This window comes from Cotesia typhae, unplaced genomic scaffold (assembly GCF_013202065.1).
Source record: "Cotesia typhae breed Kobodo isofemale line unplaced genomic scaffold, CoteBio_Ctyphae contig_123, whole genome shotgun sequence".
Classification (NCBI taxonomy): Eukaryota; Metazoa; Arthropoda; class Insecta; order Hymenoptera; family Braconidae; genus Cotesia; species Cotesia typhae.
The window spans coordinates 1,922,951-1,942,039 of record NW_027423715.1 but is presented as its reverse complement, the minus strand read 5'-3'; the positions used below and the strand labels follow the sequence as shown (position 1 = coordinate 1,942,039).

At 26.0% G+C, this 19,089-nt stretch overlaps 1 protein-coding gene across 8 annotated transcripts; it reads right to left on the bottom strand.

Annotated features, from left to right (window-relative positions):
* Window positions 1-1,328: 1,328 nt before the first annotated feature.
* On the bottom strand, window positions 1,329-18,947 carry Babo (TGF-beta receptor type-1 babo). Of its 8 annotated transcripts, XM_074256724.1 has the most exons (9): window positions 17,714-18,943; window positions 15,672-15,783; window positions 14,043-14,240; window positions 12,771-12,925; window positions 8,906-9,142; window positions 8,590-8,823; window positions 7,385-7,725; window positions 7,036-7,275; window positions 1,329-5,433 (listed from the first exon to the last, which is right to left on the bottom strand). In XM_074256724.1, the coding sequence occupies exons 1-9, from the start codon at window positions 17,784-17,786 to the stop codon at window positions 5,311-5,313; spliced, it is 1,713 nt and encodes a 570-aa protein (XP_074112825.1). In that variant the 5' UTR covers window positions 17,787-18,943; the 3' UTR covers window positions 1,329-5,310. The 8 variants fall into 8 exon arrangements, with proteins under 8 accessions (XP_074112825.1, XP_074112778.1, XP_074112813.1 ...); XM_074256677.1 differs by lacking the exons at window positions 12,771-12,925; window positions 14,043-14,240 and adding an exon at window positions 11,427-11,626 and having other exon boundaries at window positions 7,036-7,287; window positions 8,590-8,820; window positions 17,714-18,947; XM_074256712.1 differs by lacking the exon at window positions 12,771-12,925 and having other exon boundaries at window positions 7,036-7,287; window positions 14,086-14,240; window positions 17,714-18,944.
* Between the last annotated feature and the right edge of the window lie 142 nt (window positions 18,948-19,089).

Genomic DNA, 19,089 nt, shown 5'->3' with positions numbered 1-19,089 from the left:
TTATATCATTAATCATTACCTATTCTAGTACACACAACACTCGCTGTACGAACACACACATATTTATCTTTTAATGTGTGTGCGACACTTTACTTAATAATAATAAATTTAAACACGTACGTGGAATAATTACCTGTATTGTCCTTTCCTGATTTTGAAATTATTCAGAGATTATTTAGGTGATTTTTGTTTTCCTAAGGACTTTTGGAGAAGGAGGTGAAGAGGACTACTGGAAATGGTTAAATTTTTTCTATTGAATTTTTACAATTAATTATTTTATTCAATAAAAAAAAATCCTTGAAATTTCCATTAGATTTTGTAGAATTTATTAAATAAAATTTAATTTAAGTAATTTTAGCGAAAATATTATTAAATTTTATAAATATATTCAAACTACCAACTACTCCACCTTCTCTACAGGATTTGGAAAATAAAAAATTTTTTTTTACATTTAATCCACTTTTTTCAATTTTATTGATAATGTAAACCAAGACTTAATCATAAAAAATTACTACTATATATCATATATAATATGATAATTATAATAAATAAATAGTTCTTTAACTGATGAATAAAAAAAAATTTTACATATAAAATATTATTGAAAAATGCTATTGAATTACAGTTTCTAACGAGTATGTGTGCACAAATGTGGATTGTAAAGTGTTGAAATTTTTATTTCATTCATATATAATTTATATTGTTTGTGTCATATAAAGGCAATGGTAATGGTATATTTTTCAACAACGGTAACTGTTTATAAATTTTCTGACTATTTTGTTCTATAGATTTATGAAAAGTACTATCTAAAAAATTTCTAACGTGTAACTATCATTAACATTAAAAAAAAAAATTATATTTATCATAATCATGAGACTATGACCAATTATAAAGTCAGCCATAGTATTAATGATTTTTAATAATAAATAATATAAATCACCTATCAAATAAAAAAAAATTACAAATACTTGACATAAGTTTTGTTACTTTTTTTTTTTTTTTTTTTTTTTTTTTCCTTATTTTTCACAATCATTTACACCGTTATGTACAGGGTATTATACATTAATAAAATAGAAAAATAATAATAATTAATAATAATGATAATGATAATAAAAATAAAGATAAGTAAAAATATAATGTAATTAATAACAATTAAATTAATGAAGCAACGAAGGCAAGAGTTTACCGGGTAACAATCAATAAATTAACCAACTTAAAATTTTTATTTTTAGATTCGAATCTTGTTAATAATTCGGTAACCCATGCTTTCTTTAATTTTTGAAATATATTATATTATCGCTAGGTATTAATTATATTAATGAGACGGCTTGAATAACTGATTTATTATAAGTAAAAAAATATAATTTTAATAATAATAATAATAATAATAATAATAATAATAATAATAATAATAATAATAAATAAATAAAAGATAAATATAAGTGTAAAGGGCAAGCAGCCAAAATAAACCTCGACCAGTAAGAATGTCTAAAAGATCTTCCGGTATTAAAAATAACATAAATATATTTTTTAATTATTTTTGTTCAAACCGTCTCGCCTAATTCTCATTCTGATCCAAGTACGTAAATAGCTGACAAAGCACAAGCTAAACAGTTTTATTCTATAACGCAAAACATCTCAGCTCGACCATTGTAATTATTCCTTTATAATTATATAATTAATAGTACAATATTTAATTAAAAAAAAAAAAAAAAAAAAAAAAAAACAAACCATATACAAAGCGTATAAATAACGTATTTAAATATTGTAAATATATAATATAATAGTCATAGTAATTATTGTTATTATATTTTAACGTGTCACTCACATTCTAAATTCGCGGATTTGTGTAACGGTATACATACATTTGTTTACAAGTTTGGTTTTTCAATGGCAAAATAAATAAATATATATATAAGGATTATCATTAGTCATTAGTCATTATTATTATTATTATTATTATTATTATTATTATTATTATTATTATTATTATTATTATTATTATTATTATTATTATTATTATTTACTTATTAATTAATAATAATTTGTAAACCAATAAGAATTATAAACTTTAATTGTAAATTGTAATTGGCAGTTTTACTGTTACGGATAAATTGATTCAGACTGTTTTTTTTTTTTTTTTTCACGGGCCCAACTGACGGTTCGTTTTTAGAATTAGACCGATTCGGAAGAAATTGTTTAAATTAATTTTTTATTTTAATTATTATATCTAAAATATCTGAAAATTAAATTGAAAAAAATTAAATCAATTTGGTCCAAATATTTTTTTAAAAAGAAAAATAACTAAAAAAAATTATGTTAACTATTTAAAAATTAATCAGATATTTTTCTTCTATAATTAAGATAAAAAAATTAATCAAAAAGTTCAATAGGATTGCATTCACTTAACTTGATTAATTTTACATATGTTCATATATTACTTTATTAAATATGAGAAGATTTTATTGATTGTTGAAGTTGGATGTCAGCAACAGATCAAGCTTGATTACAAATATTATCATTATTACTATTTTATCATTATTATTATTATAATTATTATTATTATTACTCGTTCTATTAATCTGGATTTAATTATAAACTTCAGCTGTCAATGTATTGGCACATTATTGTACTAGTGGTAATAACTGGGAGCTCTTTTGAATATTCTATTGGAAGTTTCGATAAAACTAATCATCTTTAAATTTTGCTCAATTCAATAAAAAATGCTCGGTAGGTTCATCCAGTTTATAAATAAAAATAAAAAAAAAAAAACAGTTGTTAATAATAGCTACTCGTAGATAGGATATACTTTATATTTATATATAAATATATATATATTCAAATACATTAATATAAAGAAAACAAAATACCCTAAATAATTAACAGGAATGTAATTGGGGAACATTAGATAAAATAAATGATGAACATGTCGTTTAGCAGCGGTATCATCAGTTAATAATACATTAATATTATTAAAGTATAAAATTGAGTTATAAAATAATTAATCAACTTAGTACGCTGTTTTATTTAGTTGCAAATGTATTGTAACTGTTTTAAAATTGTAAAAACTCTGATGTAAATCTACTATGAATATGTATTTCAGTCTTTGAGTGAATTGCGATCCATGGACAAGTGTTTGCACACTACACGGATCAGAAGTATATTAATTTGTCATAAATATTAGTTTTATTTATACGCATCGGCATGTAGTTATAGTTAATCATTATCATTCTTCTCGATAGACAGTCGGGCCCGGGTTTTAGAACCAAATAACAGCAATACATTTAAACCAAAGTAATATAACTAATTTGCGTATTAGACTGAGTTACAAAATAAAAATAAATTTTAAAAATACGCTTACGTATTACCTCTAATTTTTTTTTTATATAAAGAATTATTAATTGTCAGAAAAAATTTTTTACGTTCAATTATTAAATGTTTAGTGCAATTGGATGACGAAGATTCATTTGATCAATCGACAAATAAAATTAATAGATTGTATTATTTTTTTTTTAAAAAATTTAAAAAGTAATTATAATTTTTTTTTTGATAAGTTTTTTTACACGTTCCATTAACTTGAATCCAGTAATCGAAAACCTCGTAACTTGTCGATATCATTTAAGTTAAAAATAATTAAAAGGAGCTTTCTTACTTGTTCCTCGAAGCATAATCAGTCTAAACGTTTCACGGCTCACATAGCTGCTATCAATTATCATTTATTATTATATTTACTCCTAACGTCAATTTCATTTCATCGCATTCTATTAATATTAATATTTATAATGATAAATAATAATAATAAAAAAAAATAAATGAATGACATTCAACCTCGAATCATTCCTACTCATATCATGTAATTGTATCGTATCGTATCCTATTCATATCAATCACATCTCAAACCTAACAATAGTTAGTACTCACTAAATTTTGTTATTTTTTTTTGTTCTTTTTTATTTTTAGTATTTTATTATTATCACGAACCTACAAATAAAATTCCCGAAAATATAGTCTTTTCAATTTTGTTTGATCCAATTACTAAACTTCTTTACATTAACACCTTCTTAATTATCTTTACACACTCTCTTTTATTATTTATTTATTCTTTTTAATTTTTTTTTTATTGTATTCGTATTTACTCGTTTGCTTCCAGTCTATTGCTAATTTCTTAGCACCCTTTTACTTCAGCCTTCCAAGTTGTTTTACGGAAAAAAGAAGATTATTTTTCATCTCTTTTATAACTTTGCACTCTACAATTTTATTTTTTTTTTTTTAACCAAGAAATTTATTTGTTAAATTAAAAATCTTCAAGAATTTTTCCTTTTTTTTTTTTAATCAATGGAATTTTTTAAAAATTATTTTTTAAAATTAAATTGAAAGAAAAAGAATAAAAATATTTATCATAAAAATAATTAAAATTGCAAAGATACACAGTCATGGTGGATTAAAAAATTTAACGGCTGACACAAATAGTACCTGAATGATTAATATTTTATTCGTTAAAATTTGAGCAAAAATATTCGGGTGTACTTAAAAGCTATAAACTCATTTCTTTTATTTTTACCTTGATCATCATCTTCATAATCATAATCATCATCATCATCATTATTATTATTTTTTTTTTTTATTTATACACTGATAATAATCGTAATCGACAAACTTGTTTAATTATCAATTTAATTTTAAAAATTTCCATTAATTACTAATTTAAGATTAAAATATTGATGATAAAGCTAATTTCAATAACTCGCAATCGATCACGTTAGTGAATAACAAATCGATTAATAATGCACTTATCAAAATAAATCTTCAATTAATTTTGAATTACTATATAAATATAATTATATTTAAAGAGAAATCACTAAATAAAAAAATATCTATCACATACCGAGACTTTTTTTAGCATTAAGCCAGAAGATTTAAAAATCCATTATCTTTTTCTCTAATCGATCCTCCAAATAATTATCATTTTTAATTTTTATGTGTAAAAATAAAATTTTATATTTTTAAAGCCTAAATTTTATCAATTGCAAAGCAATGACATGATCGTTGTTATTCATACAAATACAATTGTAGAAAGTTGTCCGTTTATTTACTGTCATCAGTCTCCTTTTTTTAAATTATAAATAAATTATACCAACATATTCATTTAATACCAATAGTGTTAAGTATTGATAATTAAAATCGTATGGAATTTACATTGAGTTGATGAATAAGATCTCCTATCAATAGTTATTCCTGAGCATGCAGATGTGATTACTGAAGCTGATTCGTTGGCAATCCAAGTTTAGATAAGTCCATGTTCCAAATTACTTACTTAATGTCTGCTATCGATCCGTAGTTGGCCAGTGATTTTTTAATACGTAGAGCAGTCAGTCTCGCTGCTGCATTGTGGTACCAACACTCCTTCATTACTTTTGACATTACTTGTAGTGCCTGTAACATAAATTATTGATTATTTGTAACACAATTGCTTCCAAAAAAGTACTCCAGTATCGTGACTTCAAACAAATTAATAATTATTAAAATAAATTGTAAAAAAAAAAATTATTAAAATCATTTTTTCTTAAATATTCAATTTAACAGCCGAGCGGCTATTAAAGAAGAAAATTTGAGACATTTCATTTGAAAAAAAAGAAAAAAAAACTTAGTTTTTAAAAATTTTTATAATACTAAAGTTAGCCGACGTTTTTAATTTTTTTTCAATAATTAAAGAAAACAAAAAAAAATTTTTTTTAAATTGCACTTGGTTGAAGTTTAGGCGCGCACGTAGCGCGCTATTCAAATTTCTAGTTATTACTAGAAATTTGAATAGCGCGCTACGCGCGCGCCTTATTTATTGACCAATAAGGAACCAGGTCCCATTTTTTGCGAGTTTTGGCCTTTAACTAACTTCAAGACTTTCATCTATTTTAATTTAGAGATTTTTTTCAATAAAAAAAAAATTCTAAAAATTTTTAGATGTCGGCTAACTTAATTTTGGGACTTTTTAATAAATTATAACATGAATTTAGTAATATTTACATTTTTTAAAATCAAAATCATGCGAACATTGAATGAAAGCTCGCACTTGATTACACTTATGAGACTGAAGTTAGCAGACATTTGAAAATTTTTTTTTAAATAAACTAAACATAGAAAATTATTTATAAAAATCTCATTTATAATTAAAGATGAAGTTTTTAAGCAAAATTTTCATGCTATCATCTATTTAAAAAAAAAATCATTAAATATCTCTCAATTTCAGTATCGTACACTCGACATTGTTTTCCGCGAAACTTTTAGAAAAAAAATTGATTAACGACTCTTCACAATAAAATTTAATGTTGACGTTTTTAAATTCGACGATACGCGATTATATTTACTTTTCTATACAACACAGACAAAATATACCGCGATTTACTTCATTTTAGAAATAATTAAACATCAACAACTACTAACAATTACTAAAAAGCGCGGATCCGAACCGACAATGGCGGTTGATGACTGACAGAAATACAGCTATCGTCTATCGCACTCTAGCGGTCACGAGTATAAAATGGCGTCGTAGAAAAAGCTTACTATTGGCCCGCGCCGAATTTACGAATGGCGCAAAAATATTTCAAATTCAAAAATCATAATTTTTAAGAAAATGTCAAAATTAAATTTTTTTAATGCTGACGTCTATTGTCAATTTTTGAAAACTTCACAAAAATGAAAAATAAAATAATTTGAAATGAAAAACATATTTTAATATTATAAAAATCTTGGTATTCATTTTCTTAAATAAAAAAAAAAATTTAATTCATTTATAAATTTAAATAAATAAATTTTTGAATATCAATTACTTTTCAATAATATTTTTTCTCATTTTGTTCAAAGAAATATATCAAAATAAATCATAAAAAATAAAACCGGTTATGTAATAAATAAAATAACATGAAGCTTAAATCAATATAACAACTAATTTCTCGAGACCATAAAAAATCGTACTGTGTAATTAGTTAATTGACAAAAAAAAAAAAAAAAAAAAAAAAAAAAAAAAAAGAAAATACTTACTTCAATAGATTGCCATCTATTAGGGATAGAAGGTCTCTGTCGGTCTGTACAAACGACTTTTCTCATTTCTTCAATAGTAGGATCCGAAGGTACCAGATCATAAAATGGTAGCTGGTAATCATCATAAATACCACCTACATTACACCTTCTGGCAATCTCCCACAGTATTAAACCAAGAGCATATACGTCAGCCCTCTTGAAAGCATCAAAGTGGTTCATGTTTATCGTCTCTTCAAGGACCTGAAATAATACCTGATACCATTAAATAAATGCCAATAAATCAATGATCTCAGTCCGGTATTGAAGCATTAAAAACACAAGTAAATATAATAAAAATAATAACACGTACTTCAGGAGCCATGTAACGTTTAGTTCCAACCCGGTTATTAAGCTGAATGTCAACGGTGTCTGTAATAACGTCATGCCTCACAGCAAGACCCAGATCACCAATAGCGCACGTGCCATTTGTTTTGACAAGAATATTTTTAGATTTGAGATCACGATGAGCTATTGCTGGTTTACCCTGTGTCCCAACAATCTCCATGTGTAAGTGAGCAAGACCGGTTGCCATGGTGAGTGCCATTCTCATCATACCCTTCGTATCGACTGTTGAGCGATTTAGATAATCGAAAAGCGAGCCTTTCTCGTGGTAATCCGTTATGAGCCACAATTGTGTCCACGTTCCATTGTCTGTTAAAAAAATTAAAATTATTTCATCCAATTAAATTCGAAATCAATATTACTTATATTTATTATTTATATTATTCCTTTCTATGTCAGCAATTTTTTATTTTCGACTCCGAGTTTTTTTTTATATTTTTACGTAATTCAAGAATTAATTAACCATTTGCATAATTAATTATTAACGTCTTATGACATGGTTGAATTAATTACTGCGCATTTCTAATCCGATCGCTTCACGATAATTATATTGGAATTTTTTTCTGTCATTATCATTAATCATCAGTAATTAGTAATTAATTTTTTATTAAATAACTTTTTTTATCAACAAATCTATAAATCTTGCAGAAAATATTTAAGCGCTCTAAAAACGTACTTGAATTGTTGTTTATTTGTGTTAGTTTATAGCTCATCAGTTACCAGAGTGAAAAGTGTGATTTCATTTCAGGAAAATTGTCACTTAACTTTTTTAACAGGAAATAAAAAATAGATCTAAGGGCGCGTGATACGAAAGCTGATAAGAAATATTTTTCTGACACCGTAAAACTTTTGGAGTTGAAAATAATTCTGGAAATTCCTTGCGTTATTTGTTTCATGTTTTATTCATAGTGATGAGAGAATAATAATGATAGTTTTATACGTTTATATAAAATATCTCTCAAACACTCGTGTAATATCAATTTATCAGAATAAAAACTATCAATAAAAACAAATATTAAAAAAATTCAATGAAAAAAAATTGAGAAAAAAAAATTATCATAGTCATTTGATAAAATCGGTTTTTTTTAGTGAAATTTAGAGTCATTGCAAAGGTCTTTTTTTTAATTTCGTCCCCACTTACTTAGTCAGCATTTGTTAAAAAAATTTCCAAACCTTTATTATCAGCAGCAATGAACCCCAGAATATTATCATGCCTGAGCATGACAGTCTGATAAATCTCAGCCTCTCTAAACCAAGATCTCTCTTCTCTTGAGCTAAATATCTTCACCGCAACATTTTCCCCACGCCATCTTCCTCGCCAGACTTCTCCAAATCTGCCCTTGCCGATCGTCTCGACTAATTGAATTTGCCGAGCGATACTCCGCTGGACTAGTAACGGCAGACCTACTTAAATAACAAACAAACAAACAATCAGTCAGTTAACCAGCTCCATAAAAAATCGTAACTAATAAAAAAAAACACAAATTACCTGAACCGCTGCCGCTGGTCGTCATCTCCAGCATGTCCCGGATTGTAACGCCTCCAAGGATCGGTCTCTCCGGCGCTTCCATAGAATCATCAGGAAAGTGTCTTGCCGGTCGCTGTCGACTCATGTGAATGTGATAGACCACCATAACGACCACACAGATCGCACAAATCGGCAACGCTATCGTCAATGCCATTTTCCAGGTGGCCCAAGCCGCGACTCCATCGCCCGCCGCAGTCACTTTGGTTTGAAAAAGTAGCAATTAGTTTTTTTTTTTTTTTTTTTTAAATTAATCTTTTAAGAAAATTTATGTTTTTATGAGATATTAATAAATGCTTAATTTTATTAAAAATTAAAAATAGCAAAAGCAATGCGTAATATGAAGCATTTGCGTTTATAAACTTAAATAAAAAAATAACAGATGTGCAAAGCGTTAAACCACATGCAAAAACATTTAAACAATGATTTTTTCCTACGGGAATTTTTCATTGCTTACCTGTTATTTAAATGACGAATTTTAATTACTTAAATTAAATATTTATAAATATTACTTGGTAGTCATAGCCATGTTTGAAAAGTGGATGCTTTCCACCTGTGGTGCAATTGATAATACTAATAATAATAATAAAAATAATAAAATATACATGAGATTGATAGTATAATAAATAAAATGTAATTTTCCATGCGTTATCATAAAAAACGTTTTTTAATGAGAGTCGATATTGTTTTTGATCTGGTGTTTAGTAAATTTGAATGTAAATTTATTCAATTAATAATTATAATTATAATTTAAATTGGTGAACAATAACGATAACGATTAGAAGGAACGAAGGTCCAGATGATTCGAATAAACCAAAGCATTGATTGAGAACGTGACAGACGCACTATAACGTGGATTTTGTGGATTTATGGATAAAAATATGACAACACAAACTTATAATATAAATGGATGGATTTATATATATATATATATATATATATATATATATATATATATATATATATATATATATATATATATATATATATATATATATATATATATATATATATATATATATATATATATATATATATATATATATATATATATATATATATATATTCATCTGTTCTGTGAAATCCAATTTTCTGTATTTAATTTTTGTGAATTTTAATTGGGTTTACATTTGTTGGTTGGATGAAACGAACAATCTATTTCATAACATGCGGTCCAATGAATTTCCAATCGAATTAAATGAATGAGTAGCCGAGATTTGTATTTATATTCAATCCTCGTATCATGCGGTTTGTTCCACGGCCCTCATGAGTGAGATTTTAAAAACAACCCATATATAGACGATTGACGATGAAGGCAGGCAAATATCGTTGGATGATTTTTAACGAGTTTTTATTAGCATACCTTGCTGACATTGAGGAATAATTTATAATGAATAGTAATTTTATATTATTAGTGAAAAAAAGGCTACCGGGGAAATAGAAAAATTTTAATTTATTTGCAAGTTGATTGAATAATTTTATACGTTTTTTCAGACAAGACAATTTAAAAAAAAAAAAAATTACGGAACATTTAAAATTGTTTGTAATTATTTACAAGTGGGGTCAACCTTATTTTGGGCCATAACGAGGTGAAAAATTAACATTTATGATAAAAAATGTCGTGAAAAAAAAAATTAAGATTTCAATAGCTTTTTTGCCTTCAAAAGTTGGAAAAAATTTTGGCGCTCACGTTTTTGGATAAAATTTTTATTTAATTTTTTTTTTATGTTTTTGATATATTTTTTTGAAAAGTACATAAAAAAAGAAACAATTAAAAAAAAAAAAAAACAATTTTCAAATGAAATTTCATTCAAAAAAATGAAAATTAAAATGATTGACCCAACTTGTAAATATTTAATAAAAATTTAAGGAACATTTAAATTTTTTTTATAAAAAAAAAAAGTCTACAGTGTAATTAACTTATAACAAAATAATGTAATTGAGATTTTGATTTAATACGTCGACTGGTTGATAATCTCAAGATTGCGCTTGTCACTTGAGCAAAATTGAGTAATTTCCGGCGCGTGTGGGGTAAATAGTTTATGATTGAAGATTGGAGTTTGTCATTTTATATTGAGTAATATACATGTCATATAAGTGAAATAGTGATGTACATTGACAATAAAAAAGGTTGGTTCAATCTATGTAATAAACTGGCAAGTACTTGATTAAATAAATAAAAAAATAAAATAGTTATTCCTCTACAGTCAGCATAGCACTAACATAATACTAAATGTGTCTTTTATTTCTATCTACTTGAATGTTTAAACATATGTGGCATGACTCGAGGTATAAAAAATGGAAAAAAGTACTTGTAATAGTAACATTACAGATTTATAAAAATTTATAAAACGCTCGTGGTTTTTTAATGTAATTGTAATTGTAACTATACAAAGCTTCAACGAGTAATAAAAGCAACAAGTGGAGTGGAGTGATCGAGTCATCGAGTGATGATTGTTTTCCTTTTCATAAGTGGATGTAGTACCTCTTTCAAATCTGTATATACCACGAGAGTTTCCCGTAATGTATGAAGAAAACGACGGCTGCAGCTCGCGATTGCAGAAGTCATTATTGTCGCAACATGCGATTATAAATTGCTCGGTTCCAGGACCTCGAAGAGTCTCATTGTTGCTACACCATACTGAGTACTCGGGAGCTGGGAAGAACCGCGTCTTATCGTAACACCTGAGAACAGTATATTTCTCTCCTGAATATTCATTGCCGAAATTTCTAACCACTCAGTCCAAAAAATTTTTAAAATCCTTTTTATGTATCCAAAATCTCATCCTGAAAATTTTTTACCCATACAAAAATTTTCACCCTCAATCAATTATTCTCCTAACAATTTTTATCACGGGTCGTCGATCCGATAGTTTGTAAAACCGAATTATTGAAAAGATCCATTAAAAAAAAATTTTTTTAAGTAAAAAAAAAATTTCAATAAAATTTTTAAAACGTTATACAATATTTTTAAATGTGTAAAGAAGTTTTGACATTCTTCACGGTGAATTTTTTAATAAAAGTTAGATACTTTAGATTTTTTTTTTTCACCACAAAGAATTACAAAAAAATACAAATCAATTTTTTATGCCCAAAAATAGGCAGACTATATCTAAAATATTACAGAACACTTTAATAAGCATCCTGTATGACAAAATAAATAAAATTTTCACCACAGGCAATAAATTAATAATCTAACGAATATAACGTTTACAATAAATATATAATACACATATTTCTGACTTGTATTCATTTATCTAAACGTGCATCGACGCAAGCTATTAATAGATTTTTTGTTTGCATGATTACATCAGTAGACATATTCTAAAATGAAAAGAAAAAAAAATATATTTATAAGTACACAATAATAAAGATAGAAAAATAAAATAATAAAAAGATAAATTAAAATTTAAAAAAAAAAAAAATTGATTATAACCAAAAGTAAGAAGCGAGAGTGATTAATATATAATACATTAATCTCAAAGCAAATATATAATTTATAGTACATGTATAAATAAATAATAAATTAATAATTAGGAAGTAATGTGCAGATCTAAATAAATAAAATAATTGCGCAGTGATATAGACAGAAGAAAAATAATAAATAATAGAAATAAAGGCAAGTGAAGAGTGAGGGCACAAGAGAGTGCGTCGAATAATTCTACACCACCGGCTTTATAATTTTGACAGTGCTATTGCTGCATTAAATACTTTGTTTGTTTATTAATAGGTATTTAGATGTTTTTGTTATTTAAATAATAATAATAATAATAAATAGTTAACAAGAATAAATATTGTGGCTGTAGCTCCGGAGAGGATGAAACTGTACCTTCTCTCGTGGTAGGGTGCAGCGCGGGTTTAAGATCCCGATTGCAAAAATCCTCTTTGCAGCACTCGATGACAAAGGTCGTATTTATCGAATTGCTCGTCATGCAGAAGATCAGCGGTTCGGGTTGTGACGACGACAGCTGTTTTTTCACGCACCTTTAAGCCCATATTTTCATATGATATTTTTCACAGAAAATCTATTTTTTTTCTTTTAATTTAAGATGTTGTTTTATAAATATTTTTTTAATTGTTTTGGAGGCCAATCGTGCACACCTCAAATCTTTGTGTCGAGAATAATGGTTTTGTTTTTAAATTATGTGTAAAGTACTTTGTCTTCATTGCGTGACTTGGCAAAGAATTTAAATTGTTCAAGCTAACTGTAAAAATGTTATTTTTTTTTTAGTTCTATTTATTTATTTTAAGTCTTGTAATTTTATTCTGATCATTTTGTAATCTCTTAAATTGAGACTCTTACTTGTCGACAATATTTAAAAAATTATTTTTATTCACGTTTTTATTAATCGAAAATATTTCAATAAAATAACCGATTAATCTGAAAAGTTTGAGGTGTGTAAAAAAAAAAATTTAATTTTAAAAGCTATTAAAATAAATCTCCCTAAAATTCGATAATACTTCCTGACTTTGAAAATACCTTACCATCCTCATAATAACTTTCATTGCCGATAATATATATTTAAATTCACTTAAAAGCGTATGCCGTCAGAATAAATTGAATAACCAAAAAAAAAAACTATGTAAAAATAAAATAATATTAAATCCAAGATCTTTGTTAGACAGATGCGATTTATTTTTATGTGTTAAATGCATAAGAAACTCACAAAGAATATTGATAAGGCAAAAAAAAAATCTTGAATGATTGATTGTCAGTAGCTGCTTAAGAATCTCCAGGAGTTGAAGCCTATTCTTTTTATTATATTATTTCACTTTTAAGTGAAAATAATTATCATAACAAAGTAGCAAATTAACATGCTAAAAAAAATTTTAATCGCTTAAAAACATCCTTGAGTTTCTTGGCAGCTAAAAAACAATGGGGCCTCGGTAAAGTAAAACGTAAACTCAAATAAAATAAAATAGAATGCTGTTAAATTTTGGGATTGTTGTTAGTTAAATCGTTTTTCGACACACGGTGTTTTAATAATTATAAAAAAAAAAAAAAAAAAAAAAAACTAAAAACAATATTAAGTAAAATGGTTGATGTAAAAGAGTGAAAACATTATTATTGTATTATTATCTCGAAATACCGCACACACACAATCGTGGCGTAATACACATATGTCCCGTGGTTATCAATATACCTTTAGGTAATTCGGGTGGTACGTCGGAAGACTCTAAAACCGGATATAAATTCAGGTTGCAGTATTCTTTATCGCAGCATACTCCATTGTGATAGTTGTTTCGTTTGCAGGCGAGAGGGTCTTCAGGTGGGAACCATTTTTTTCGGTCGAAACACCTTTTGTATAATATATCATAATTATCTCTTTCTTAACATAACTATCATCCACCTAATAAATTACCAGTTTAATATATGCCAACTGTCATTCTCTTATTTATTAACACTCATCGCTGTCAACCCATTTATTATATTTTATTTTTTTTTACCAATTAATCGGTATTATTAAATATTGACTACTGATTTTTTATATTTTATTTATAAATATTAAAATTTGTAAAGTAATTTTTTTTTTTAAATATATATAATACGTAATAAGAATAATAAATAATAATATAAATCACCGACTAAATCTATCTGTCTGGTAGAAAGTATCTAATAAGGTCCATCTATTAAAATTTATGAATTCGCGGTTAAATAATTGATAAAATCGAGTAACCTAAATATAATCTGTCTGGTGAATAAATGATTTAAGAATTAAGTATGAGATAGTGGTGGCAACATCGAGGTCGAGTTCTCATCGTCATTTTAGCTTGTCGCTGAGCAATTTATTCTGAGAGAGTTCAAACACGAGAATTTAAACTGTTTTTCTTTTCTATGTCTGTTATATTTGTCTCCTGGCTGTCTTATAATCACCATCTTCTCTTCAGTCCTCAGTTATAGTATTTTCTCATTATTATTATTATTATTATTATTATTATTATTATTCATTGCGGTCTCTTACTTTAGGTCTTATCACTTTCATTTGGTTTTCCTGCTGGAATGCAGCCAATTACTTAAAAACTTTTTTAAAACATTGTCTCTACTCTTGTATAGTAAATACTCGAATCAGTGAAACCACTTTTTATTATTAATAAAAAATAGCTTTTAAATTTTCGATAGAATCTTTGAAGATATTAAAAAATAATGATGATAATAATAATAACAACTTATGAAGCTGCCTAAAATTCAGTGGTAAAAATGAGTAATATTTTTTTGAAAAAAATAAAAAAAAGGCCCCCTATTCATGAAACCCCTGGTATAGAATTTTTTTCAGCAAATAAAACTAGCTATCGATCACCAAGAAGAACGAATTTCGTGTACGTTACCACCCCCTCTTTTTCTTTTTAGTGTGGTACATGTATACGTATATTCTTTGTCTCCTTTCCTCGCAAAAACCGGTCGATCCCACACGCTTCCTGGCAATTATCCGCGCGTATGCCCTGCATCTTTTTTCCCCATCAAGAGTATTTCAATTATCCTGGTAGTATATAGTATGTAGAATGTAGTTGGCTCAACGGAACTGGGATTACTTTCAGCCTCAACAATTTTTACGAGTCTACGAGAGTAGGAAACTTCTTCACGTTAATCATCTACATTTTTTACGATTTCATTAATAATAACTTTTGTTACAGGTTTTAACAATTCAAATTATTAATGTTCTAAATATAAATACAAAAATAAATTATATTAATTATTATAATTTTAGTTTGTTAAAAAAATTTATTTTACCTGTATGCGTGTGTGATGACGTCATCTTCGCGACTCGTACTCGCAAAACAGTAACCGTCTGTTTCGCATGTGTGATTGGTATCGACACAAATGTCGCAGTAACATTTTAATCCTAAAACAAAATATTTAATTAATTAATTAATGTTACACAATTATTTTTCATCTTAAAAATATTTTTATTATAACAAAAAATTATTATTATTATTATTATTATTATTATTATTATTATTATTATTATTATTATTATTATTATTATACACTACAAAATCTTGCAGATCAAATTCCCGTTACAATTATTAACCATGTGCTAATTCTATCGAAATAACTCAAGAGATTTTATTTATTTTTTTTTTTCATCGTATAATTTTATGTATACCCATGACTAGTTTCTTCTGTGTTATTATTTTTTAAAAAGAAAAAAAAAAAAAATCTCTAGGTCAAAAAAAAAAAACTACGCTTTAAAGTAATTATTTATTCCACTAAAATAATATTTTGATGTTGTGCAATAAATAATTACTCACTTAAATTATTTATATTTATTTATTAAAGAACTTCAAAGAAAATAAAACTTGAGTTTACATTAAAATAATTTTATTATTTTTTTATCGGTCTATTACCCGCATGCGAAATAAAAACAAATTCTAAAACTCGAAAATAAACAGCTAAATTTTAAACGTTTTAAATTACGCAAGACTACCGAGAAATTATCGAATAAATTAAAAATAAAATCTGCATACAAAAAAACGAAAAATAACGTATTGGACATAATCTTAATTTGCATACTAATATATTAATCTCTGTGTATAAGTGTATGTATACATATATTTCTCAACGCGCTAAAAAATTAATTCACAATAAACACGCTCGTATTTTATATCCATTATTTTTATAGCGAATGATAAAAAATATAATTATGTATACAAAGTATATCAATGCAGTAATGTCACATACATTAATACGCAGTCATACAAATATACATTTTATGATTAGAATGCAATTTAAACTATTGTTGCATAACAAAACGTCGATAACCCTCGATAAACATTTTTCATAAATCATTAATACTAACTAATTTATTAACTATCATTCATTTACTGTATTCATAATACGTATTTAAATTAACTATGTGCTTAAATTAATATTCAATAATAGTAATTATAGAAAATAATTAATTACTTTACTCTAAAAAAAAATGTTAATTAAATATTTAATACATGAATCTATTTTTTTATATTTTTCTTTGCTCAGTGTTATCGTTCATTTATTTACATTGTTTTACATCAACAGGTTAAAACTTTCCGCACATAAAAAAATTGTATTTAATTACGTAGAATAATAAAATATTGATAAAAGAAATGTATAATGAATTTTGACTCCGAAATATTTTTTTTTAATTAATAAATTTAGTAATAATAAAAATTTATGAAAAATAATTTTTAATAAAATATAAATCATTTTATGACACTGAAGTAGACATTAAAAATTTTTTTATTGTAATTGATTTTTTAAAAAAATTTTTTAAATTGACAGCTGACGGCTATCATATTATTTTATCATTAATTAATGTTATAATAACATAAAAAAAAGCAACAGATAATAAACCCATTGTGAAAAAATAAAAATTAAGTTAGCCGACATCTAAACTTTTTTAGAATTTTTTTTATTAATAAAATTACTCCAAAAAAATTAAAAGAAAAAATTTCACATGTAAAAAATTTGAAAAACTGTACGTGCAATTTTAATGAAAATTAATGTAGCAGATATTTGATAATTTTTTTAATTTTTGTAACAAATACATTATGACAAGAAAAAAATTATTTAAAAAATTGACATCTAAAAATTTTTAAAAATAAAAAATGCAATTTTTTAAAAATATTTTTTTATCGCTAATTTAGTTAATAAAAAAAAAAAATAAAAATCTTTCGCTGTCGGCTAATTTTATTTTCATGAATAAAAAGGTCAATCGAAACACGTGTTAATAATGGAGTAAAAGCAAGTAATAATTAAATTTGAAATAATAAGTGAAGCGTATAATTACTAACCATTAGCAGTTGTTGATAAATAAATAATTAACACAAAGGCAATGATGCCCAGTGTGTAATTAACTTTTCCCATTTTGCTTAAAAATAATCAACTTGAACTTGAAGAAGAGCAGTCCCACAATCTTGACATTTTATATCACTTATTATTATTATTATCATCAGTGTTGATTAATCAGTACAGTAAGCTGATCTGGTGGTGATAAATTGGACACCATTCAGCTGGTTAAAAATCTATTTATATTAAAAATAGATCACCGTCTTAATACAGTAGACAATAAAATCATTAACTCGTACTAGATGATGATAAAAGTCAGTGGCGTATCCCTGAGCAACTCGACATCTCGTTTCTAAGCCTCCGGTCGATGACCGTGAGACAGCATGCCGACACAATACAACGTATAACACTATTTAAGCTCTTTTGCTATTCTGTGAAGTGTAAGCTACTCCAATTGGTAAATAATAGCTGTCAGCGATCCACCAACTGGCAGAAGAAATTCATCAGCACTTAGAAATATATTTAACGTTCATTTTATTATTATCCAATCAATAATTGCAACATTGTTGATAAATAAATAGAAAAAAAAAAAAAAAAGTAAAAATATTATTCAGTCAGCATTATTATTTTTTTTTTTTTTTTCATACGCACGCGGCCATTTTCTGCGATAGGCCACAGCCTAGAGCTCTCAATAAATTGCGAATCAACGAGCTACATGCTACAGCCGGTTTTTAACAACACACTGTTTTAATTGTTGCTGTATATTACAATGGTTTACGGTTATTTTAATATCACTTGTTTGTTGTTAGTCAGCTGGCATCACTGGTGACTATTTTGCGATAACTGATAACTGATAACTCTATAACTGAGTTATTTAAATTAATTTATTATTTGATTTAACGAGTAGTCACTAATGTGTGTACCTGCTGATCACGACTGATGCACTACCGATGATTTGTCACTGAGCGCCATGACACTAGCTGTGTCAGGTGGTGAGAAAAAATATTAACACTCTTTTTTATTAGCATACTTTTTCGCGGGTTAATTATTTATTATTTCTGATGTTTAAATATTATATTTAACATCCCGATAATTAATAGGTTTGTTTTTTCTTCTTGATACTCATTGCTTTTTTAGCTTTATTATGGTTTACTTTTTTTATCGAGCTTAGAAGTGTGGCCGTTTTCTTTGCAGAAAAAAATTTTTAGCGCATGTGCAAAGTATACACGCGCAAGATTTCTGCGCGCAATTTTTAAGCGCGAAAATTTGAGGGAATAAAAAATAAAATATTTAAAATTTAATTAAAATGTAAGAAAATAATTGTTACAGATATATTTATTTTTTATTTTACTAAAATTAAAAATAAAAATGTTTAAATAAA

What these genes read in the sequence shown, in the direction of transcription:
- Babo (XM_074256724.1), bottom strand. Translation starts at nt 17,786, where the DNA reads ATGGGAAAAGTTAATTACACACTGGGCATCATTGCCTTTGTGTTAATT. An exon ending in ATGTGTATTACGCCACGATT is followed by an intron (nt 12,926 to 14,042) that starts GTGTGTGTGCGG and finishes ATGGGCTTAAAG; the next exon opens with GTGCGTGAAAAAACAGCTGT. An exon ending in GACCAGCGGCAGCGGTTCAG is followed by an intron (nt 8,824 to 8,905) that starts GTAATTTGTGTT and finishes TTGTTATTTAAG; the next exon opens with TAGGTCTGCCGTTACTAGTC.